The following is a 25,261-nucleotide window of genomic DNA, read 5'->3' as shown; positions in this document are numbered from 1 at the left end:
TAAACGCTTGCCGACCAGCCGCCGTCATTATACTGCGGCTGGTTGGCTCGGGTGCGCAAATCACCGTAGGTGCATGTCGGCCGCTTTAAGAGCAATAGGGTGGGCGATGCCAGAGCCAATGCACGTGGCTGGCGGCCGCCATGTCCCCCAGCCACCCACAATCACTCCTCAGAGAGCCAGAGCTGGGATCTGTCAATGCAAACAGACAGATCTCCATTCTGACAGGGGTGTAGAGAGAGATCTGCTGTTCCTAGTGATCAGGAACAGCGATCTCTCCTCCAGTCAGTACACTCCCCCACAGTTAGAAACACTTCCCTAGGGAACACTTAACCACTTGATCGCCCCCTAGTGTTAACCCCTTCCCTGCCAGTGACATTTATACAGTAATCAGTGGCTATTTTTAGCTCTGATCGCTCTATAAATATCATTGGTCCCAAAAAAAGTGTCAAAAGTGTCTGTCTGCCTAAATGTCACAGTCTCGCTAAAAATCACAGATCGCCTCCATTACTAGTAAAAAATAAATAAATAATAAAAATGCCATAAATCTTTCCCCTATTTTGTAAACTCTATACATTTTGCACAAACCAATCAATATACGCTTATTGCGATTTTTTTTTTACCAAAGATATGTAGAAGAATACATATTGGCCTAAACCAGAGGTAGGCATCCTTGGCCCTCCAGCTGTTTTGAAACTACAAGTCCCATGAGACATTGCAAGACCCTAACAATCACAGGCATGACTCCTAGAGGCAAAGGCATGATGGGATTTGTAGTCTCACCACAGCTGAGAGGGCTGAGGTTGGCCACCCCTGGCCTAAACTAAAGAAAAAAAAATTGGGGGGGATTTTTAATTAGCAAAAAGTAAAAAATATAGTTTTTTTTTCAAAATTGTCGCTTTATTTTTTTGTTTATAGCGCAAAAAATAAAAACTGCAGAAGTGATCAAATACCACCAAAAGAAAGCTCTATTTGTGGGGAAAAGGACATAAATTTTGTTTGGGTACAACGTAGTTGGTTAACAACTTAATGACCGCCCACCCTCATTATACGGTGGCACTTTGAAGAGGAGTATCATTGTTATGGCAGCAGATAGCTGCCATAACCCCGGTAGCCTCTTCTTCAGCGGGCGGTCCTCTTCCAGATAAAAGTGGTCTCTGCGGCAGATTCACCGGAAGATCACTATTATCGGTGGCGGGATGGGCCCCCCTCCCCCCTTGCTTCGGTAAATCTTTGGTATCGGTGGAGATGATCGGGTCCTTCCCCCAGCTTGGCTGGCTGCCGAGTGAGGGAGAGATGGCCCCCACTCGGCCCCATAGCATTGACTTGCGGAAGCGACGTCAAACGTCTCTTCCGCCCAATGCTCTTGAAGGAGAATTTTTTTTTTTTCAAACGACATTTTTATTTTATTTATTTATTTTTCTGCATTTTAGTATAAATATGAGATCTGAGGTCTTTTTGACCCCAGATCTCATATTTAAGAGGTCCTGTCATGCTTTTTTCTATTACAAGGGATGTTAATAGGACAAAAAGTGACCCAAATTTTTTTTTTAAAAGGACAAAATAAAAAATTAAAAGTAAAATAAATAAGAAACATTTTTTTTAAAGCGCCCTTTCCTGACGAGCTTGTGCGCAGAAGCGAACGCATACGCCTTAGACCTCCTCTGTAACTCAAAACTGGTAACCTGTAAAAATTTTTAAACGTCACCTATGGAGACTTTTAAGGATAAAAGTTTGTCGCCATTCCACGAGCGGGTGCAATTTTGAAGCGTGTTGGGTATCAATTTACTCAGCGTAACATTATCTTTCACAACATAGAAAAATAAATTGGGCTAACTTTACTGTTGTCTTATTTTTTTATTAAAAAAAAGTGTATTTTTTCCAAAAAAAAGTGTGCGCAAATACGGTGTGACAGAAAGTATAGCAACGACTGCCATTTTATTCTCTAGGGTGTTAGAAAAAAAATATATAATGTTTGGGGGGTTCTAAGTAATTTTCTAGCAAAAAAAAAAAAAAAAATAGGCCCGGTCCTTAAGTGGTTAAAGTGACGCAGTGCCGTATCGCAAAAAAATGGCCTGATCATTAAGGGTGCAAATCCTTCCGGTCCTTAAGTGGTAAACTTCATGGACTTGATGTTGTTTTACAGCTTATGAAATTATGTAAGTCTTAGCATTTACATTAAATGTGCAAATGTCTGGATAGATATACTTTTCAAGAACACACTAAGGTCTGTAACGACAAGACCATATCCATTTTGCTGCCAGGGTAAGTTTAACAATATCTGTTGTTGCACTACAGACTTCTAATTGGCTGTGACTGATACCAAAAAATTATTGGGCCAAGACAACTTGTTATCAAGCTATGCTTGCCTCTATTGCCACATCTTGAACTTCCTCTGATATAAAGAAAATGAGTGATGTCAGAATGCTGATAGGCAGCAGCATTATTTGCAGTTAGCAGAATAAATTGCTAGGGCAACTTCAAAATGTCTGAACTTTATAGTGGAGTAGAAAGGCATAACATCACACACACTTTTCTGTATTCCACCATCAAATAGTAAAAGGTTAATATTGGTAGAGATTTAATTTAAGTTATGCAAATTACTCTGACATTGTGGAAAAGGGGTGGTTTTATTGTTGACATATTTATGACATCTAAATCCCAAGCGCAACCATTTTTCTTGTCATAGTAAACACTCTAAATGCAAAAATTAGTATCCACCCAATAATCAGCCAATGAAAAAAAAATGTTGACATAAGAGAACTTTTTGGCAGTAAAATATACCTCTGGCTGTGGATGCTCTGTCACCAGTTCTGCCATAGTGTAGGAATCCATACAATGTTTTTTTTTTTTTACAAATAGAGTGCAAAAGACAATCTGCCAGTCATTGTCCGATAGTGAAGAGTAGGGATGAGCTTCGAGTTCGAGGCGAACTCATGTTCGACTCGAACATCGACCGCCGAACAGCGAACAATTTGGGGTGTTCGCGGCAAATTCAAAAGCCGCGGAACACCCTTTAAAAGTCTATGGGAGAAATCAAAAGTGCTAATTTTAAAGGCTTATATGCATGGTATTGTCATAAAAAGTGTTTGGGGACATAGATCAATGCAAAAAAAGTTTTAAAAACGGCTGTTTTTTCGGGAGCAGTGATTTTAATAATGCTTAAAGTGAAACAATAAAAGTGTAATATTCCTTTAAATTTTGTACCTGGGGGGTGTCTATAGTATGTCTGTAAAGGGGCGCATGTTTCCCGTGTTTAGAACAGTCTGACAGCAAAATGACATTTCAAAGGAAAAAAAGTAATTTAAAACTACTCGCGGCTATTAATGAATTGTCGGTCCGACAATACACATAAAAGTTCATTGATGAAAATGGCATGGGATTTCCCCACAGGGGAACCCCGAACCAAAATTTAAAAAAAAAATGGCGTGGGGGTCCCCCTAAATTCCATACCATACCCTTCAGGTCTGGTATGGATATTAAGGGGAACCCCGCACCAAAATTAGAAAAAAAATGGCGTGGCAGGCCACAGGAAAAGAGGGGGGGATGAGAGTGCACCCCCCCTCCTGAACCGTACCAGGCCACATGCCCTCAACATTGGGAGGGTGCTTTGGTCCAGCTTCTTGCTCCAGTGTTCTCGTCCGGCATCTTCCTCCGCGGCGTCTCATGTCATTTTTAACATTTTTGACACTTTTTTTGTGAAATAGTAGGGGTACTTTTGTACCCCCTTACCATTTCACACAGGGGGGGCCGGGATCTGGGGTCCCCTTGTTAAAGGGGGCTTCCGGATTCCGATAAGCCCCCGCCCACAGACCCCCACAACCACCGGGCAAGGGTTGTGGGGATGAGGCCCTTGTTCCCATCAACATGGGGACAAGGTGCTTTGAGGGGGACCCCAAAGCACCCTCCCAATGTTGAGGGCATGTGGCCTGGTATGGTTCAGGAGGGGGGGGCACTCTCTCGTCCCCCCCTCTTTTCCTGCGGTCTGCCAGGTTGCGTGCTTGGATAAGGGTCTGGTATGGATTTTTGGGGGGACCCCACGCCATTTTTTAAAAAGTTTTGGCGTGGAGTTCCCCTTAAAATCCATACCAGAACTGAAGGGTCTGGTATGGATTTTGAGGGGGACCCCCACGCCATTTTTTTTTTATTTTGGTGCGGGGTTCCCTTTAATATCCATACCAGACCTGAAGGGCCTGGTATGGAATTTAGGGGGACCCCCCCTCGCCATTTTTAAAAAAAAATTTGGTTCAGGTTTCCCCTGTGGGGAAATCCCATGCTGTTTTTATTAATGAACTTTTATGTGTATTGTCGGACCGACAATTCATTAATAGCTGCGAGTAGTTTTAAATTTTTTTCCTTTGAAATGTCATTTTGCTGTCAGATTGTTCTAAACACGTGAAACATGCGCCCCTTTACAGGCATACTATAGACACCCCTCAGGTACGAAATTTAAAGGAATATTACACTTTTATTGTTTCACTTTAAGCATTGTTAAAATCACTGCTCCGAAAAAACGGCCGTTTTTAAAACTTTTTTTTGCATTGATCCATGTCCCATGGGGCAGGACCCAGGTCCCCAAACACTTTTTATGACAATAACTTGCATATAAGCCTTTAAAATTAGCACTTTTGATTATTCATGTTCGTGTCCCATAGACTTTAACGGTGTTCGCGTGTTCAAACAAATGTTTTGCCTGTTTGCATGTTCTGGTGCGAACCGAACAGGGGGGTGTTCGGCTCATCCCTACTGAAGAGAATTCGTCCTTCTCTAACAACCTTAATATGACAATTTGTTGCAGAGTGGTGAAAGGAAACATACAGAGAATGCATTAATACAAACTTGTACTGAATTAAATATGTAGTCTAATATAGCTGAACTCTCTTTCTGAAAATGCTGACTGTCATGGTGATCCAGTGGCTTTAATACTTTTAACTCAGTAACAGTGAAACCAAAACTCAAATTAGCATGTATGCATTGTTTGTCTTCTAGTACAAGTTATACTTTTCCTCTTACAACTGCTGTGTGATCTTGAAATGACCCTTGTAATGTTCCAAGGCAGAGTGTTTGAGTAATTCTGCACCCAGGCTTTTATATGCAGGTGCAAGGAATAGTAGACTTAATAGTGTCTTAGCTTTGTAATGTGACCCAAGAAACCAACCTCTTTAACATTCTTTTCTTGACAGCCGTCCCGGGTCCCTTCTGTCCCCTCAGTGCAGGAGAGGGTGAAAAGTGTTAAACTTGCATATCCTAAGTTCATTTACTTAGGGACATGGCAAGATACAATTAGAAGTGGATAATATTATTTTGTTGAGTTATTTGCAATTTCATTGTTCTTTCTCTATTATTCATAGTATGACTTGGATCTCTAAATGGCTGTAAATAACTATAAAACAATATATATATATATATATATATATATATATATATATATATATATATATGTGAATCCTAAAAATTAATTCTGCCTATTTTCAGGGATAATAGGAAAGGGATTTTCAAACAAAGGGTGAGCAAAGCTGGACATGGGGAACATGTACAAATGCAAAAAAATGTTTTAAATACCGTACAGAGGGGAGCGGGCCCAATTTTTAATGCAGCTTGAAGTGAAACATGGAAAAAAACATCAATCCTTTCAATTACATGCTTGAGAGATACTTTTAAAGGATAAGTTCACCTTTCCGAACATGTTACATGTTACACCCATATTTAGTGTGTAACATGTTTAACATCCTCCCCTAAACCCCCTCTTCCTCCTTTGCTCATGACAGTGTACAGGGGATCCTTTCCCATACCCGCTGTCTTAATTTGAAAATGGTGCGTCCATGCAGGGCTCTGCCCACTCACCCATATAATTCATTCACAGAGTTCTGTGAATGAATGAACCACAAGACCCTTCTGCCACCATGGCACACTGCTTGTAGTTCTCAATGAACTACGAGAGCGCTGGTGAACTTAGCCTTTAAGGGCATGCATTTTAGCCATTTTTATGGACTCCCTATGCGGTCTTTTCCCCCTCCTCCTCCTCAAGGGCATATAGCAGCCATGTTTTTAAGTGCTATTGACGTGTCCCTTTCATCCTCCTCTTCCTTAAGGGCACACATTTCAGTCTGTCCACAGACCTCTGCAGTACTGCTGCAAAAGTAAAAGGAAGACATTTCCTCCCAAATCATACCCATGGCCATGATCTTCCAGCCAGTATTTACAATTTTTTTTGTGACTGGTGCTACACCACATTGTCACATGTACTCAGCTACTATTATTTTGCTTAAAAGGCCATGTGCTAGCTGTCATTACTTTTCACAGGAGGCAATATCTGCCCTCCACTGGTATGTGAAATGCTATGAGGCAGCAGAAGAATGGTGCTGGCGATGAGGAGAAGGAATATTTATGTGCTGGAAGTGAGAAGGATGGTTGGCGTTCTGGCAGTGAGGAAGAGGTTGGGGTGCTGGCACTGAGTAGGTAGAAGAAACAGGGCAGGCTTTAAGGGGAACATTTCACCCCTCTCAAACCCCAGGAGTTGTATATGGGCAAGGTGAGAACGGTGAGGACACAGCCATCCTCAGGGACACCAAAGAATCTATTTTTGATCTATTTAATTCCATGCATAATGTCTCCATGCTAACCAATTTGTAGCATACACATACCGGAAGTCTATATTTTTACATTTTTAAGAATGACTGGGGATACAGGGATGTACAAACTATACTATTAGAGCTGAACTCTGGGCATTTTTTTCCATCGCAGTGGGGCTGTGCCCACACTGCATGAGTTAACTGCTTGGTTGTTGTCTAGGGCAGGGGTTCCAAACTATGGCCCTCCAGTTGTTCAGGAACTACAATTCTCATCATGTATAGTCATGTCTGTGAATGTCAGAGTTTTACAATGCCTCATGGGACGTGTAGTTTTGCAACAGCTGGAGGGCCGTAGTTTGGAGATCCCTGGTCTAGGGCATTGGAGAGACAAGATATATTCACCTAATCTAGTCTAGTCTAGTCTAGTCTAGTCTAGTCTAGTGGTCTTGTGAGGTGGAATGTTCCTGATGTCATCACACCCATAGACTGGCTGTGGACGTGAAGACTTCAGGAACAGTCCACTGCTGGATGATGGGGGAGTGATTTTTCCTGCAGGATCGAAGGATTGGGTGAGTATAGACTCTGTGATTACCCCTAGACAAAACAAGCACAGCCCCACTGCATGGGAAAGAACATTTTTTTGACCGGAGTTGGGCTTTAAACTATTGTGCCTCTGGTCAATTTGTACAACACTGAGGGCTTTAGGTACTGTATATTTTTAAGAGTAATCTTTATATAACTTTAAGATCTGTTGTGACTGCTACTTTCTCTGTTTAATTTAAGCCTTTAAACACAGGATAAAAAATGCAGGCTTTGCAGTCAAAATTTTTTAAAAACATATTTTTTCCAAGTTAAAATAAATCAGATTAGGGTTTCACTGCTGCATTTAGACCAAACGAACTGTAAAACTTAAAAATAAATCCAAAATATGTGATTATAGAATATGGCCTGAAGGTTACATAAAACCCCCAAACATTATATATTTTCTGAAAGCAGACACCCTAGAAAATAAAATAGTGGTGGTTACAATTTTTAATGTCACACAATATTACCACAAAGGTCAAGGAAACACAAAATTTCAGTAAAAAAACTACACTAAAGTTAATTGTTGGGGACACAACCGCTAGTCTAGCTAATAGATACCCAATATATCAAAATTAAATTTGCACACACCCGTGAAATGGCGACAAATTTCAATACCCTATATTTTCCATAGGCAATGCTTTAAAAGCTCCCTACAGGTCATCAGTTTAGTGTTATGAAGGAGGCCCAGTGCTAAAAATATTGTTCTCACTCTGACATGCAAAGCGATATGTAACGTGTATCGCAATTGCTGTTTTCAAGGGTAGGTGTCCCGTCACTTGCATTGATGTAAGTATGTTATGGTGTAAGGGCTACAAGTATTAGACGGGCCACAAAAATATTTTTTTTTGGGGGGGGGGGGGATTTTATGCTTGGGTGTAAGTTTATTTTTTACAATTTAAAACAGTTTTTACATATATTATCTTAACCCTGTACCTAATAGCCTTGAAAATTGCCAAAAATTATGTTCAAGATTCGCCTCTATAGACTTCAATGGAGTTCGCTTTTAAGTTCTGGATTTTTGATATTCAGCGAACATTCAATGAACCCCCCTGAATCGAATGCAGGCAATTACACTGATTCTTAGTCTGATGCTCCTTTTCTTTGCTCATATTATCTGAACAGGATGGCATGGGAGCAAAGGAAATGGGAAAATGATGTGCAGAGCACAGGTTTGCTTTAGGCTGGGTTCACACGGCAGCACGCTCCAGCTCACAGCAGGTGTCCGGTGCATCACAACTCACTGTTTCAGGTCCAATTTCAGCCCCAATTTTTTCTGAATATAGAGCTGAAACGGACCAAAAGATGCACAGGACTCTTGTGCAAATCGCAGCTGAGCCGCTGTGGAGATGTGTGAGTCGGCTCCATAGAGAGCCGGTCACAATCTCTTGCTATGCGAATTGGATGCGGAGAAACTTGCATCCAATTCGCAACAGTGTGAACCCAGCCTTAAAGTTTCCATATCTGAACTAAAACTGATATATTTGAAGTTTATATAACTTTATAATGCAAGCTATGATTTTAAATAAGCTACTGTGTGAGTCAAAATAAGTAAACAAATGGAGACTTTTGTCTTCCTCTGGCCCCTTTCACACTTGTGCGACTTGTCCTGCGACTTGGGACTGCAAAGTCGCATAACAAGTCGTACCCCGTGATTTCCAATGAGTACCGTTCATATCTGTGTGACTTCAAGTCACACAGACTTCAAAGTAGTCCTTGTACTACTTTGGTCCGACTTTGATGCAAGTTGAGGTCCATAGATCACACGGGCATTCCCTGAAATCACGTCAAAATCGCAGCTGTGAAATCACGGCTTTCAAGTGTGAAAGGGGCCTAAGTGGAATAATTGAATAGGATGTTATCTGTTACAATATTTTACAATCTTGGTTTGAAATATAATCTCTAGTTTGTCGTTATATTCTTATTATTCAAAGCATGTGTGTTGAATCTTCCCTTATATAAACCATGGTATGAAATGTGGAAATATTGGCCCCTTTGCTGTTTCATTTAATAGTAATTGTGACCTAAGACAAAGCTACTCAGGAGTGTGATTCAGGAAAACGTACAGCTCCGCCTATAGCAATACATAGGGGAAGATTTACTTAAACTGGAGAACCCAATATCTAAAGCAGCTGCGCATGGTAGCCAATCAGCTTCTAACTTCAGCTTATTCAATTTATTTTATTTAACACACTGATGCGATTTCAGATGTGGCTTGGGGCTCACTGCATCGCATGACAATGGTATAACATTGCTTCCAATGGTGCCCATTTACATCAATGCAGTGCAGCTATGATGCGACTTTGGGAAAGGGTCCTGTGCTACTTTAGTGCAATTTACAGTGAAATTTGGCCCCAGAGAATATGCAAACCACAGTTGCACTACATAATTGCAACTACGAACCAAGTAAAAATCATATTATGTGTGTGAACTGAGCCTAATGCCCTGTACACACGATAGGATTTTCCGATGGAAAATGTGTGATAGGACCTTGTTGTCGGAAATTCTGACCATGTGTGGGCTCCATCACACATTTTCCATAGGAATTTCCGACACACAAAGTTTGAGAGCTTGCTATAAAATTTTCCAACAACAAAATCCGTTGTCGGAATTTCCAATCGTGTGTACACAAATCTGACGCACAAAGTGCCACGCATGCTCAGAATAAATAAAGAGATGAAAGCTATTGGCTACTGCCCCGTTTATAGTCCCGACGTACGTGTTTTACGTCACCGCGTTCAGAATGATCGGATTTTCCAACAACTTTGTGTGACCGTGTGTATGCAAGACAAGTTTGAGCCAACATCTGTTGGAAAAAATCCTAGGATTTTGTTGTCGGAATGTCCGATCAATGTCCGACCGTGTGTACAGGGCATTAGTGTTAGATATAGTAGGGAAAGGTTAAAACCCCTGCCATGTTATTTTGTTCCCAGTCTGTCTGTGTACCACCGGGTTTCCCTTCACTTGCTGTGCCAAAGATGCAACAAGAAGGTAGAGGAAATCTCTCACAATTAGAGGAGACAGTTATCACCAGAACAAGTGGTCCACATTGTAAGATTTCCCTCTTACCTCTTTTTATGGGAACAAGAAGAAAATCTGGAATTCCCCCTTATTTTCTTTCTCAATGAAAATGGTCACCAGTATATAGTAAATAGAGGGGTGGATATCTCCAATGGGGGCATAACAATTGACGGAGGGTCTAACTTTTAAGCCTGGTACACACGATCAGATTGTTGGCCAACAAAGCATCAGACTTTTGTCCGAAGGGAGTGTGCCAGGAACTTGTCTTGCATACAAACGGTACACAATTGTCGGCCAACAAACACGAACGTAGTGACGTACTACGAGGAATTTCAGCTCTTGAGCGCCACCCTTTGGGCACCTTCTGCTAATGTCCTGTTTGGTGAGCATTGATTCTGAGCATGCGTGTTTGTACTTTCAACTTTTGTGTGACGGACTTGTGTACAGACGATAGGAAAATCTGACAACAGACCGTTGTCCACCGAAAATTTACTAGCCTGCCATCCAACATTTGGTGGCTGAAAGTTGGACAACAATTGTCTGAAGGAGCGTACTAATGGATTTTAGGACAACAGTCTGTCATCACACAATTCCCGGACGAAAATGTGATCCCGTGTATGAGGCTTTACCTACCCTATTCAAAACGAAAACAAATGTTTTCACCTAAGCCTAAGGATAAACTTTTACTTTGACTTTTACTTTTTTTTTATATTATTTTTAATGCAATCCATAAACAAATTGTAACAAAACTAAAATGTAGTTTTTTCATAATTTGATTAGTCCTCGTTTAAAAAAAAATAGTGTTAAAAAAGTATACATTTTATTTTATCATTTGTCCTATTTAAAATTACACTAAAATTAGGAGTCTAGTACAAAACATTGAAAAATTATTTACACGTAATGTATTTTCAATTTTGCACTGTAATATGACACTGAAAAAAATTAAAATATTAAACACTTGCTTACTGGGCACTTAAACCTCCTTCCTGCCCAGACCAATTTTCAGCTTTCAGCACTGTCACTCTTTGAATGACAATGCCATTTTTATCATTTTTTTTCACAAATAGAGCTTTCTTTTGGTGGTATTTAATCACTGTTGGCTTTTTTATTTTTTGCAAAAAAAAAAAAAACAACGAAAATTTTGAAAAATAAAAAAACCTGTTTCATAGATTGTTATAAAATTTTGGAAATGGGTAATTTTTCTCCTTTATTGATGTGCACTGATAGGCAGCACTGATGGGTACTGATGGTCACTGATAGGCAGCACTGATGGGCACTGATAGGCTGCACTGATAAGGCAGCACTGATGGGCACTGATGGGCACTGATAGGCTGCACTGATAAGGCAGCACTGATAAGGCAGCACTGATGGGCACTGATGGGCACTGATAAGGCAGCACTGATGGGCATTGATAGGCTGCACTGATGGGCACTGATAGGCTGCACTGATAAAGCAGCACTGATGGGCACCGATAGGCGGTACTGATGGGCACTGATAGGCTGCACTGATAAGGTAGCACTGATGGGCACTGATAGGCTGCACTGATGAAACGGTGCTGGTGGCAGTGGCTCTCCATGATGAGGACCGATGTCCCTCTGGACAGAAGCCGGCAATCAGCTTTTTATTTTTCTCCTTACGCTGTCAGTGTGAAGAAAAAAGAAAGCCAATTACGATCTTCTGTTTACATCATGGGATCATCTGTCATTGGCTGACAGCTGATTACGTGGTAAGGGGCTGGGATTGGCCCCTTACTCCGATCTATGATCAGCCAAGTCTCATTGACTCGCTGATCACAGAGCGTGCATTCTCGGGAGGACGTACATGGATGCCCTCCTGGCAATTAAGGCCTGTAGCCGTCTTTCCGCTATAGCGCAGGCGGGAGGTGGTGATCAGAAAAATAGAAATAACATTTGTATAAAATAAGGGTCAGTAAGGGGTTAAATAGGAACTATCATTTGCAGATCGAAGCTCATCCCTTGTATCTGCAGATAACTGAAATAGAATAGATGCAAAAGCATATTACTTTGTATCTCTCTATCTCACATCTGAACAGTGACTATAAACACTGTGTCAGACGATCTGTTATTTGGCGGCAGAAGCTATTACATCTGTTCATTTACACAGTAAGGCCTCATTAGGATTTGTGGTTGGGGGGCGGCAAAAATGCGCAGTTGTTTTTGCAGCCCGCCAACTGCCGCCCTTAAGCGGCAATAGGCATTGGACAGGGATGTTTACATGCTGTGGCCACAAGGCTTCGTGCCATCAGCAAAATTGACCCGGCATGTAGCGATGTAGCAAGCCCGCTGAGCGCTGCACATTCAGGTCAATGGGAAAACGCCACAAACACCATGAAACCGCGTGCAATGCACGTAGTTGCGGTGCATTTGTTGGCAAAAATAAGATTAAAACAGGTGGTGAGGAGGCGCCACATCACTTCCTCACTGCCTGTCAGTAGCCTCTGGAGCACGATCTAAACGTGGATTGGGCTTCAGAGGCAAGGGACAATTAGATGCATGTCTAAATCTACTATAACATAACTATCATATTGACAGTCTGGAATTGCTAGCAAGTGCAAAGGGGAAGGAGCAGCAAGTGGCAAATGGACAGAATGTACTACACCGTCATATTATTTTGATCGTTTTTTTGAATGTGTGTAGTACAACTAGTATCCACAGCTGGTTAACCACTTCAGCCCCGGACTATTTGGCTGGAAAAAGACCAGAGCACTTTTTGCGATTCGGCATTGCGTTGCTTTAACTGACAATTGCGCGGTCGTGCGCCAGTGCTCCCAAACAAAATTGATGTCCTTTTCTCCCCACAAATAAAGCTTTCTTTTGGTGGTATTTGAGCACCTCTGTGGTTTTTATTTTTTGCGCTGTAAACAAAAAAAAAGCGTCAATTTAAAAATTTTTTTTGCTATAATAAATATCCCCCAAAAATATATAAAAAAACATTTTTTTCCTCAGTTTAGGCCGATACGTATTCTTCTAAATATTTTTGGTAAAAAAATCGCAATAAGCGTTTATTGATTGGTTTGCACAAAAGTTATAGTGTTTACAAAATAGGGGATAGTTTTATTAATATTTTTTTTTTTACTAGTAATGGCAATGAACAGCATTTTTTATCGTGACTGTGACATTATGGCAGACAGATTGGACACTTTTGGCGCTATTTTGGGACCTTTCACATTTATACAGCAATCAGTGCGATTAAAAATGCATTGATTACTGTGTAAATGTGACTGGCAATGTAGGGGTTAACCAGGAGGCGGCGCTGTAGGGGTTCAGTGTGTCCTAGGGAGTGTTTCTAACTGTGGGGGGGAGGGGCTGTGTGTGACACGACACTGATCACTGCTCCCGATTACAGGGAGCTGTGATCAGTGTCACTGTCACTAGGCAGAACAGAGAAATGCTTGCAATTCCCCGTTCTTCCTCTCCGTGAGACGATCGCAGGTATCACCTCGGACATCGAATCCATGGGACCCACGATTGCACTCACGGAGCTCATGGCGCGCGCCGACAAGCCACGTCTTAAAGGACAACGTACAGGTACGTTAATATGCCTATACGTGCCCTCCTGCCGATGTATATCGGCATGAGCCATTCGGCAAGCGGTTAAAGTATATATAAAGCCCAAACTTTTTTTTTTATTTTGGATGGAGAGTGACGTGTTGGAACCTCTGTCAGGTTCTATTGCTGTCTGCATCCCTGCTACAGATTTAGGGCCAATTCACACTATGTGCGGTGAAATTCGTTTTATCGCATGGTAAAATGTCTGTCACTGCAGGGGCATACAGGAAGCAGTTGTTTCCTATGTGTCCCATTCACACTGCAATGCAGCCTCGCACTGTGCTGCAGGGTGCTGTGATAAAATGCAGGCATGCTGCGTATTATTACAGGGCAGCGGCCCGAATCACACTGCAATGTCAGGCAGACATCGCAGTGAATGAAGGCTTCGTTTTTGTACGGTTCAAATAAAGGTCATACAAAATAAACAAAAAAAGGGAACAATGCGATGAATCGCACATCGCACTGCTCCCTAGCACAGCCAGGAACGCAGACCAGTCAGAGCAGTGATTTTCTCCTGCCGCTCTACATTGCAGTGTTAATTGGCCCTAACCCTCACTGTCCTGTTGACCATTGTCATTGAGAATGGAAGTGATATAAAATCAAAACAATTTATGTTGTCAAAAGAGGGAAAAGAGGGAAATCTTTTTCCATTGACAGCTGCCTGTGAGATTTCCTTTCACTTCCTGTTGTGCCTCTAGGTCAGGAAGTGAAAGGATATCCCCCAATGGGACACAAATGCAAAAACATTACTGACAGGGTTTCTCTTATTGCAAAATGTCATGGCTTTAAACGTACTTTGAGCTGACTGGCATCTATTTCTTAACCATGCAGTTTTTAAAGGATTTTTTTTTGGATCTGAGAAATAGAACACTGCTAATGAATGAAACAAATCATAAACCTTTCTTCATAAATATAATATAGTGTAAAATATAGTGTATGGACACTGTTGCATGCAATATCCCTAAACCGTTAATAATATATATTTTTATTTCTTATACTGACTTTAATTTATTACAAATAGCTTGGACTAGTTTTATGTACATGATAGAATAACGTGAATTGCGCTTTTGTGTTACAGATAACAATAACCGTGTAAAACTAATCGCGGATGCTGGCGTGCCTGGCTCAGATTACATTAACGCGAGCTATGTGTCTGTAAGTATAAAAATACTTTATGGTAAACCACTCTGGTTAAGGAAGCAAGTCTAAAACCACAGTTCAAACATCCCTAATACTCTTGGCATGCAGAGACCTTTGAATCATTACTCATGTTCTTCTGGCACAGTAATTACATTCTTGTTACGTTTTTATTAAAAGCAATTCCAAATTAAAAAAAAAAAAAAAATCTTCCTACAGAAATGAACCTGCTAATTGCAGAAGAGCGCATACATTCAAGTAAAGCTATCTAATTATGAAAGAGGGAGAAAAGTCTATAAAGAGAAGACTCCATTTAATAACACTAATAACACTTACTAGAAATATAAGTTTGGGGCAAGAGAGGCCTTGGCTAATGTCAGGCACGGCAAGAAATTCTTTGTGTTCTAGGACTCATAACAGAACAAATACAATACAATTATATTGTCAATTTACACAATAGAAATTTTTCTTTTTTTTTTTTTTTTTTTGTAAATGATAGGTTAGTTGAATAATCTATTAGCTCCATGAAGTGACTTGAAAAATCACAATTTGCATTTTCATGGACTTAAAGGTGAACAATTTTTGGCCACTTGCACTGTAGCTACAGTGGGGATGATTTACTAAAACTGGATAGTGAAAAATCTGGTGCTGCTCTGCAAAGAAACCAATCAGCTTCCAGGTTTTAGACCCCCTTTCACACTGCAGGTGTTTTTCAGGCGCTACAGCGCTAAAAATAGCGCCTGCATAGCACCTGAAAAAAGTGGCTCCATTCAATCCAGTGTGAAAGCCGGAGGGATTTCACATTGGACCAGTGTGCTGGCAGGGCATCAGAAAAAGTCCCGCCAGCAGCTTCTTTGGAGCGGTGAAGGAGCGGTGAACACACCACTTCTCCAACGCTCCTCCCCATTGAAATCAATGGGGCAGCGCTGCGATACCGCTGGCAAAACGCCGCTATGGCGGCGTTTTGTGGGCAGATTTAACCCCTTTTCGGCCACTAGCGGGGGGTTAAAACTGCCCCGCTAGCGGCCGAATAGCGCAGCTAAAACGTTGGTAAAGCGACACTAAAAAATAGTGCCACTTTACTGCTGACGCCCTAGGCGGCACAGTGTGAAAGGGCTCTAAGGCCCCTTTCACACTGAGGCAGTTTGCAGGCGGTATTGCGCTAAAAATACCGCCTGCAAACCGCCCCTAAACAGCCTCCGCTGTTTGTTCAGTGTGAAAGCCCGAGGGCTTTCACACTGAAGTGGTGCGCTGGCAGGACAGTGAAAAAAATCCTGCAAACCGCTTCTTTGGAGCGGTGAAGGAGCGGTGTACGAGTGATTTTAACCCTTTTTCGGCCGCCAGCGGGGGTTAAAACCGCACCGCTAGCGGCCGAATACAGCTACAAGAACGACGGTACAGCAGCGCTAAAAATAGCGCTGTTGTACCGCCGACGCCCCCACCGCCCCAGTGTGAAAGGGCCTAATTGTCACAGCTTAATTGAAGAAGCTGAAGTTAGAAGCTGATTGGCTACCATGAACAGCTGCAGCAGATTCTGAGTGCTCCAGCTTTAGTTAATCTCCCCCATTATGTACTAACACTAATAAAGTGTGCGCACCTGCTACTTTGTTTTATAACACTTTTTTCATTCCCCCCTTACAGTATTGTGAGCGCTGAATGTCTAGCACTGCAACTTACAGTTCTAACTGCAGTACAAAGATCCTAGCAGGTCGCTAGCTCTGCAGCTGTGCATTGAAAAACTTTGTTGCTATTTATTTGATGAATGCAAGTCATTCTGTGATTGGAGGAGAGGAGATTGTGATGTTTATCCACACCTCTTTCAACCATAGAATGTTTTTGCATTCCCAAGAATCAAAGACATTTTCAGAATGGATGAGCTGCAGAGCGAGTGACCCACTGTGATCTGAGTACTTCAAACCGAAATCTAAATGCCGCGTACACACGACTGGACTTTCTGGCAGAAAAGGTCCACGGAATCATTCCATTGGATATTCCGATTGTGTGTGGGCTTCATCTGACTTTTTCTTTAGGAAATTCTGACGGACCTAGAAATAGAACATGTTTTAAATCTTTCCGACGGAATCAATTCCTATCGGGAAAACGGTTCATCTGTATGTTTTTCCGACGGACCAAAAACTACACAAGGGCAGCTATTGGCTACTGGCTATTGAACTTCCTTTTTCTAGTCCCGTCGTACATCATTGCGTTCTAAATGAATGGACTTTGGTGTGATCATTTGTAGGCAAGTCAGTTTCAGTGGAACTCCGTCTGACTCCGTCGAAAAACTGTCAGCGTTTATTCTGCCAGAAAGTACGGTCGTGTGTACGCGGCATAAGGCCTCATACACACAGTTTGATTGTTGTACGACCGAGCGTCCGATTTTTGTCAAAAGCGTGTGTGCAGGATTTTGTCTAGCATACTAACTATCCGCAAATGTTCCTTTGACAAACACAAACACGAACGTAGTAATGTACTACGAGAGTATAAAGAGGAAGTTCATTCCTCAAGCGCTACCCTTTAGGCCCTTCTGCTAATTCCATGTTAGTAGAAGTTTGGTGAGAGTTGATTTGCGATTTTCAGATCGTACAAAACAAAAGCCTTTGAAAATTTGTTTGGCATAAATACATCAGTATAACCAGCAAAGCAGCTTCATTATTATCCCATTAATGAAGATGAGAATGTGTGCTGAATTTCAACATTTCATCAATGCCCTTGTCACAAATGTTATTTCTAGATAACGAACAGTAGTTTACAAGATTGAACTCTTCCCAGTCATTCCTTGATTCCGAGCATGCATGTTTGTACTTTCAACTTTTGTGTGATGGATTTCTTACTGACCATCCAAAAATCAGACGTTGAGTTCACATCTGACAAAACTTTTTTAGCCTGCACATCCAGCTTATGTCTGACGAAAAAGTCAAATCAGTTGTCGAAAGTACCGTACTAACGATCAGAAAATCCGCAGACAGCTCGTCTTACGACTTTTCCTTTCTGATTTTCATATTGTGTATATGAGGCCTAATGCCGCGTACACACGTTTGGATTTTCCAATGGGAAATGTTCAATTGGAGCTCGTTGTCGGAAATTCCGACCGTGTGTAGGCTCCATCGGACATTTTCTGTCGGAATTTCCGACAAACAAAATTTGAGATCTGCATCTCAAATTTTCCGACAACAAAATCCGTTCTTGTAAATTCTGATCGTGTGTACACAATTCCGACACACAAAGTTCCACGCATGCTCGGAATCCAGCAGAAGAAATGCACTGGCTATTGAACTTCATTTTTCTTGGCTCGTCGTATGTGTTGTACATCACCACGTTCTTGACGTTCGGAATTTCCAACAAGATTTGTGTGACCGTGTGTATGCAAAACAAGTTTGAGCCAACATCTGTCTGAAAAAATCCACGGATTTTGTTGTCGGAATGTCTGATCAATGTCCGACCGTGTGTACAGAGCATAAGAGTATTATATAACACAGCAGCAGCTACACTTCATCAGTGGTCATTTACTTTTATTGTACAATGGCCAACATTTATATTTGGTGGATGTTAGCTTTAAGTGGAACTTTCAACGTGGCCATAGTATAAAAAAGAACACTTTCGATAAAGAATTCCCCACTTTAATATTGTATATTTCATAGTACCACTGTCTGCATACAGTAGAGTCTTTATTACCTATGATGTATATTTTGTGGAGTTGCCATAGTAGTTATCATGGAGAGAAGTTACTCTGTATCTTTTTCATAAGTCTGGATTCTAGTGAGAATTTACACTCCTAGATTACAATATGCAACCCAATGCTAAGGGAGAAAAGAGATTGCTAAAATTACAGATCACTCGTTCAAAAGATCAGAAAAAGTTTGTATTCTCGGTAATGCTGGAATGAATCACAAAAAGGAATGGGTGGGGCAGGGCTCTTGAAACACAGATAATATTTTTACACATTTCCCTTACTATAGACAGATGAAAGAGCAAAGTAGATGAGCCTGTTAGAATGCCATTTTAGAATAATAGCTTAAAGAGGAACTGCAGTCTGCTCACATAATTTGTAATAAAAACATCTTTGCCATCCTGAAGCTTCCCTACAACCACTTTGCATATAATTTTATATATACTGTTATTCTGTATTTGCCAAATATACTGCAGAAATCTCCCTCCACTGAGTCTGGCTGTATCCATTTTAACTGTGGGCAGCTGAAGCTGCTGCCTGTTCACTTCCTGGATTTACACAGACACACAAAGGCACACCTCCAGCTATGCAGCTCTCATTGGCCCTCTAATGACTCATCCCCCCTCGCTTCCTGGCAAACTCTTTCGAGAGTGAGAGAGAGAGCTGTGCATGATGTCATAAGTCTAGGCTTTTTATCAGACAAGAAAAAGGAAGTGGGCTGTATAAGGTATTTCCTAGCAGAAAAAAAAATGTTTTACTATCCAAAATTAAAACAACAAGGGCAGAAGATGTAATAGATGGAAAGTTGAAAAAATTACTGAAGGTCTGCTTTAAGGAAGTGCAAGATTGTTATTATTTATTCAGAGTTTGTCATATAACAATACATGTCATTTCAGGGGTATATTTGTCCTAATGAATTCATTGCCACACAAGGACCACTGGCTGGAACTGTGGGGGATTTTTGGAGAATGGTTTGGGAAACGCGTGCAAAAACTATAGTCATGCTAACTCAGTGCTTCGAAAAAGGCAGAGTAAGTTTAAAAATATTACAAGGATATATATATATATATATATATATATATATATATATATATATATATATATATATATATATATATATGTGTATATTATATATATATATATTAATATATATGTGTTACAGTTTATATTCATTTGGCACTCTTTCTACAGATCAGATGTCATCAGTACTGGCCAGAGGACAACAAACCAGTGACAGTTTTTGGGGATATTGTGATCACTAAAGTTGTTGAAGATGTTCAAATCGACTGGACTATTAGAGACCTTAAAGTGGAAAGGGTAATGAACTCACTAATTTTACTTCCAATACATTCTCATATTTTTTTCTTAGTTCCATGCTACTTCTATCAGGTTGATTTACTAAAGAAAAATAGACTGTGCCCTTTGCAAAGTGCAGTTGCACTCTGCAAGAGCAGTTGCTCCAGAGCTTAGTAAATGAGCAGAAGCTCTGCTGACTTTCATCATCCGATCACGTGCTAGCAAAAATACTGTTTTAAAAAAAAAATTCCTTGCAGGTGATTGGGTATTCTTTGCAAAGTAAAGGTTTACCTCATTTACTAAGCTCTGGAGCAACTGCACTTGCAAAGAAAAACTGCACTTTGCAAAGTGCACAGTCTATTTGCCTTTAGTAAGTCAACCCCTATGACTCCACTAAAAACAAAGATGAATCTTCTTCCATTTTTAACCGCTTGCTGAACAGCACATGCCGATGAACGTCACCAGAATGGCACTGGCAGGCAAAAGGGCGTACAGGTACGTCCCCTTTAAGAAGCGGTGTTTCGATGTCCGCCGGGTGCCCACGATCGTGTCACAGAGAGGAAGAACAGGGAGATGCTTATGTAACAAAGCATTCCCCGTTCTGCCTAGTGACAGGACAGTGATCTACTGCTCTCTGTGATCGAGAGCAGTGATCACTGTCCTGTGTGTTCAAGCCCAGCCCCCTCACAGTTAGAATCACTCCCTAGGACACACTTCATCAAGGGGGCCCCCAGAACCTGCCCCCCATGTGAATGAGTTGGGGTACATTGTACCCCAACTCATTCACCAAAAAAAGTGTCAAAAATAAATTAAAATACAGAAACAGAGATGTCATCCGATGTAGGTATCAATCACCATGAACGCCGCCACCAACCCGGAAAAAAAATAGCCCTGCACCTATTGCTGGCTCCTGCCATCTGCCCACTTCTTCATCTGACAGTTCTTAAATAGCTAAGGGGCTCGCGACGCCATTTCTTAAAGGGGACGTACCTGTACGCCCTTTTGTCTGCCATTTGCCATTCTGCCGACGTACACCAGCGTGCGCTGGTCGGCAAGCGCTTAAATAGTTAAGGGGTGGGGCCACTCAGCAACTTCACTGAGTGGCCCCACCCCTTGTGATCTCATCGACCGGCGCATGCTGGATCAATGACGTCACAGGGGTGGGGTCTCCTCGTGACCGTGACCGCGGGTCCCGCAGACTCGATGTCCACCGGATGCCCACGATCGTGTCATGGAGAGGGAGAATGGGGGGATGCTTATGTAAACAAAGCATTCTCTGTGATTGAGAGCAGTGATCACTGTCCTGTGTGTTCAAGCCCAGCCCCCTCACAGTTAGAATCACTCCCTAGGACACACTTAACCCCTTCACTGCCCCCTAGTGGTTAACCCCTTCACTGCCAGTGTCATTTACACAGTAATCAATGCATTTTTAATCGCATTAATCGCTGTATAAATGACAATGGTTCCAAAAATGTGTCAAAAATGTCCGATGTGTCCGCCATAATGTCGCAGTGCCGATAAAAATCGCAGAATCGCAGATTGCCGCCATTACTAATAAAAAAAATAAAAAAATAAAAATGCCATAAAACTATCCCCTATTTTGTAGACGCTATAAATTTTACGCAAAAGATCAATATACGCTTATTGCAATTTTTTTACCAAAAATATGTAGAAGAATACATATCGTCCTAAACTGAGGGAAAAAATAGTTTTTTTTTATATATATATGTTTGGGGGATATTTATTATAGCAAAAAGTAAAAAATACTGCTTTTTTTTTTCTCAAAATTGTCGTTTTTTTTTGTTTATAGCGCAAAAAAATAAAAACCGCAGAGGCGATCACATACCACCAAAAGAAAGCTCAATTTATGGGAAAAAAAGGACGTCAATTTTGTTTGGGTACAGCGTCGCACGACCGCGCTATTGTCAGTTATAGGGACGCAGTGCCGAATCGCAAAAAACGCTTTGGTCTTTGGGCAGCTGAACGGTCCAGGGCTGAAGTGGTTAATACATCTGCTTGTATATTTAAAGCATATTGGAAGTTATCATGGCTAAACATAAATAACTGACAGGCAGCTGAAATAGAACCTCATGTACTCTATCAACCCATTCACAGCTCCTCTGTAGCTTTTGTAGTGGAGCCACATTGAAATGTCCAGATGAAACTTTGAATGACATTTCATATATGCATTGAATGTGTGGTGCTGCCTAACCCTGCCTTTTCCTAATAAGCCCCTCCTCTTTTTTCAAGAGGTGTTAGGGTGTCTGCAGAAGCTGCTCAGCATACTGAATATCTGGGCTATGTGTGTAAGGCTAAAGTCTTGCTGACATAAGGTTGGAATGATGTTTTCTACTATGATATCTGGGAACACAAGACCAAGTTTTCAAAATGCACTCCAAATGTATTAAATCCAAGATTACCACTCTCATATTATGTAGGAAAAATGTTTAGGTACACCTTGCTAGTACCGGGTTGGACCCCCTTTTGCCTTCAGAACTGCCTTACTTCTTTGTGGCATAGATTCATCAAGGTGTTGGAAACATTCCTCAGAGATTTGGTCCATATTGACATGATAGCATCACGCAGGTGCTGCAGAATTGTTGGCTGCACATCCATGATACGTATCTCTCATTCCACCACATCCTAAAGGTGCTCCTCCGCTCGATTCATCACGGAGCCAGGCTCCCTTCCCTTCGTTGTGACGCACGGGGACGGAAAACGGCGCCAAATTCAAAAAGTGAAACTCACGCGATACATACAGTACACCGTAATCTTACAGATTACATTACTGTATGAAATTATTTCACCTCCCTTTTTGTCCCTAGTGGTTTGTCCAGTGTCCTGCATGCAGTTTTATATTATAAATACTGTTCTTTCTGCCTGGAAACTGGAGATTGTCCATAGCAACCAAAACCGTCCCTTTACATCAAAAGTGGTTTTAGACCAGCTAAAAAACAGTGATAATAAATTAGAATCACTTGCAGAATTGAGCGATAGTGATTTGTGGGGAAATTCGTCATCAAACACTGAAAAGTAATGACAGCGACAATTCTGCAACTGGGCAAATTTCAGTGTTTTTGATTTGAATACATTATTGCATACTTTTTATTATTATTATATTATTATTTGGTATAATTATTTATAGTTATTTATTATATTATAATTTATGATTTCGTGTTTCAAACTTTATCATACTGGAGATGTCTACTAGACTCTTGTTTGGACAGATTTAAGTGTGTTATTGCTAAGAATTACAGGCCTATAATATAAAACGCCAAATTTCCATGCAAAATAATGGTACCGCTTTCAGCATCAAAAATCTGACATAATCATACCGCCAGGGAGGTTAAGGACTTCTTAAGTCTTCTTAGAAGCAACGGAGAAAATGTGGCTTACATGTAAGAATAGATTATTGTAGGAGCTAAAGGTATAATGTACTGTACGTGAGGAAAATGCTGTTTCTCCCACTCACATATATTTCTTTTCTGACTTTTACTTATTGTACTTCCTTATTTGCTTTATTGCAGCATGGAGATTTTATGATGGTTCGTCAATGTAATTTCACTTCCTGGCCAGAACATGGAGTTCCAGAAAACACTACTGCTTTAATTCATTTTGTAAAGATGGTTAGAGGAAGCAGACCTCACGAAAATACACCAACAATCGTACATTGCAGGTACATTATGATTATACTACTGGGGATAAAGGAGACCAATAAGATCAACAATAGTATGGAATTCTAAGGAATAATCTGAAAAAACTGCTAACTCTTATCATATTAGATCTTTACAAAAAATGAGTATACAGTGTATTTCTAGTATTTTTTTCAAACATTCATGCTTTGTGAATTACTTCGTTTGAGGCAGGGGTTTGTAACATCCACAACTAATCACTGACTTTATTTCATCTTTTGGGTCCTCAATGTTGAGATCTTTTTGCCATATTTTTTGCACTGTTTCTGACCAGCTTGGAGATTTGGGGGCTTCTCTCATATATTTATAAAAAACTCTAGCAAGGCAGTAGGACTACCTCATAATTGCCAAAGCAGGCCTCTGAATTCAACAATCTCACCACCAGAACCTTATACAATACAGTGAGGTCCCACCAGCCACTTTGTAAAGTGTATCTGATAAGACACAAAAATTCACATTTTCATAGGTGCTTTGGAGTCACATTGGTTTGAGGACCTTTGATTATGTTATTTTGGTAAGTAATATTTTAAAGATCTACAATGTGAAAGGCCACTAAGACTTTGTGAGCTCTGGTTTTGCAGGTGTATGCAGGGCCGGCCCTACCATGGGTCCCAGTGGGTCCATTGGACCCAGGCAGCACTTTGAGAGGGGCAGCACATTGAACTATGGCTGCCTCTCCTCTTATATTTACCCAGCAAATTGACGATCAAGATCATTTTTCCAGCAGTTTTGTGTGTCATGATGACAGCTGCCCCCCCCAGGCCGCTCCGCTTGCCCCTATACTACCTTAGCCTGCCCCTATACTGCCCTAGCCTGTCTATACTACCCTAGCCTGTCCATATGCTACCCTAGCCTGTCTATATACTACCCTAGCCTGTTTATATGCGACCCTAGCATGTCCATATACTACCCTAGTCTGTCTATATACTACCCTAGCCTGTCCATATGCTACCCTAGCCTGTCTATATACTACCCTAGCCTGTTTATATGCTACCCTAGCATGTCCATATACTACCCTAGTCTGTCTATATACTACCCTAGCCTGTCCATATGCTAGCTACCCTGTTCATATGCTACCCTAGCCTGTCCATATACTACCCTAGCCTGTCTATATACTACCCCAGCCTCTCTATATACTACCCTAGCCTATCTATATACTGCCCTAGCCCTCCCCTATACTGCCCTAGCCCACCCCTTGGAATTGAACATAATGGTATGTCATATAATTTTGCATATAGACAAGGTGCTGTTGCATGTAAATATGACTTCCTGATAAATGTAATTTTAGTTTTAATTCTCATGATATAAAATAATGGATGTGGGGGCATTTTGGTGGGCGTGATTTTTTTTTTTTGGGGGGGGGGGGGGGGCAGCATTTAATGATTGGACCCAGGCAGCACAATGTCTTGGGCCAGCCCTGGGTGTATGGCTGGTTCCATTGCTGCTAGGCACCTTTTGCAGTTGGCAGATTTCACTATGCAATATTATAAGTCTGTAAACCATGAAGATTCAGTTAGAAACACTGTAATCATGTGCTTTTCCCATGCAGAGCAAAGTGACAGAGTGACTTTATTGTTGGCACCTGCAGCAACACATACCCACCTTCCCTTCACTTCCCTGCTGCTTCATTCACTGGTAGGAGTGAAAAGAAATACGTGGTTCATTTAGGTATAAGAGATCATTTCCTCTCCTCCCCCCACATGTCTGTACTTTGCAGTTGGCTGC

At 41.2% G+C, this 25,261-nt stretch overlaps 1 protein-coding gene across 2 annotated transcripts in view; it reads left to right on the top strand.

Annotated features, from left to right (window-relative positions):
* PTPRQ (protein tyrosine phosphatase receptor type Q) overlaps positions 1-25,261 on the top strand; it is a 450,263-nt gene that overhangs the window by 416,636 nt on the left and 8,366 nt on the right. For both annotated transcript variants that reach the window (XM_073620248.1, XM_073620247.1), the window contains 4 exons: positions 14,820-14,896; positions 19,445-19,579; positions 19,740-19,865; positions 23,372-23,520. In XM_073620248.1, coding sequence (XP_073476349.1) covers positions 14,820-14,896; positions 19,445-19,579; positions 19,740-19,865; positions 23,372-23,520 — 487 coding nt within the window. The remainder of the gene's footprint in view (positions 1-14,819; positions 14,897-19,444; positions 19,580-19,739; positions 19,866-23,371; positions 23,521-25,261) is intronic.

Source organism: Aquarana catesbeiana, linkage group LG03, assembly GCF_042186555.1.
Source record: "Aquarana catesbeiana isolate 2022-GZ linkage group LG03, ASM4218655v1, whole genome shotgun sequence".
NCBI classification, from domain to species: domain Eukaryota; kingdom Metazoa; phylum Chordata; class Amphibia; order Anura; family Ranidae; genus Aquarana; species Aquarana catesbeiana.
The sequence above is the reverse complement of the archived record's forward strand: the minus strand, read 5'-3'. Positions and strand labels throughout refer to the sequence as shown.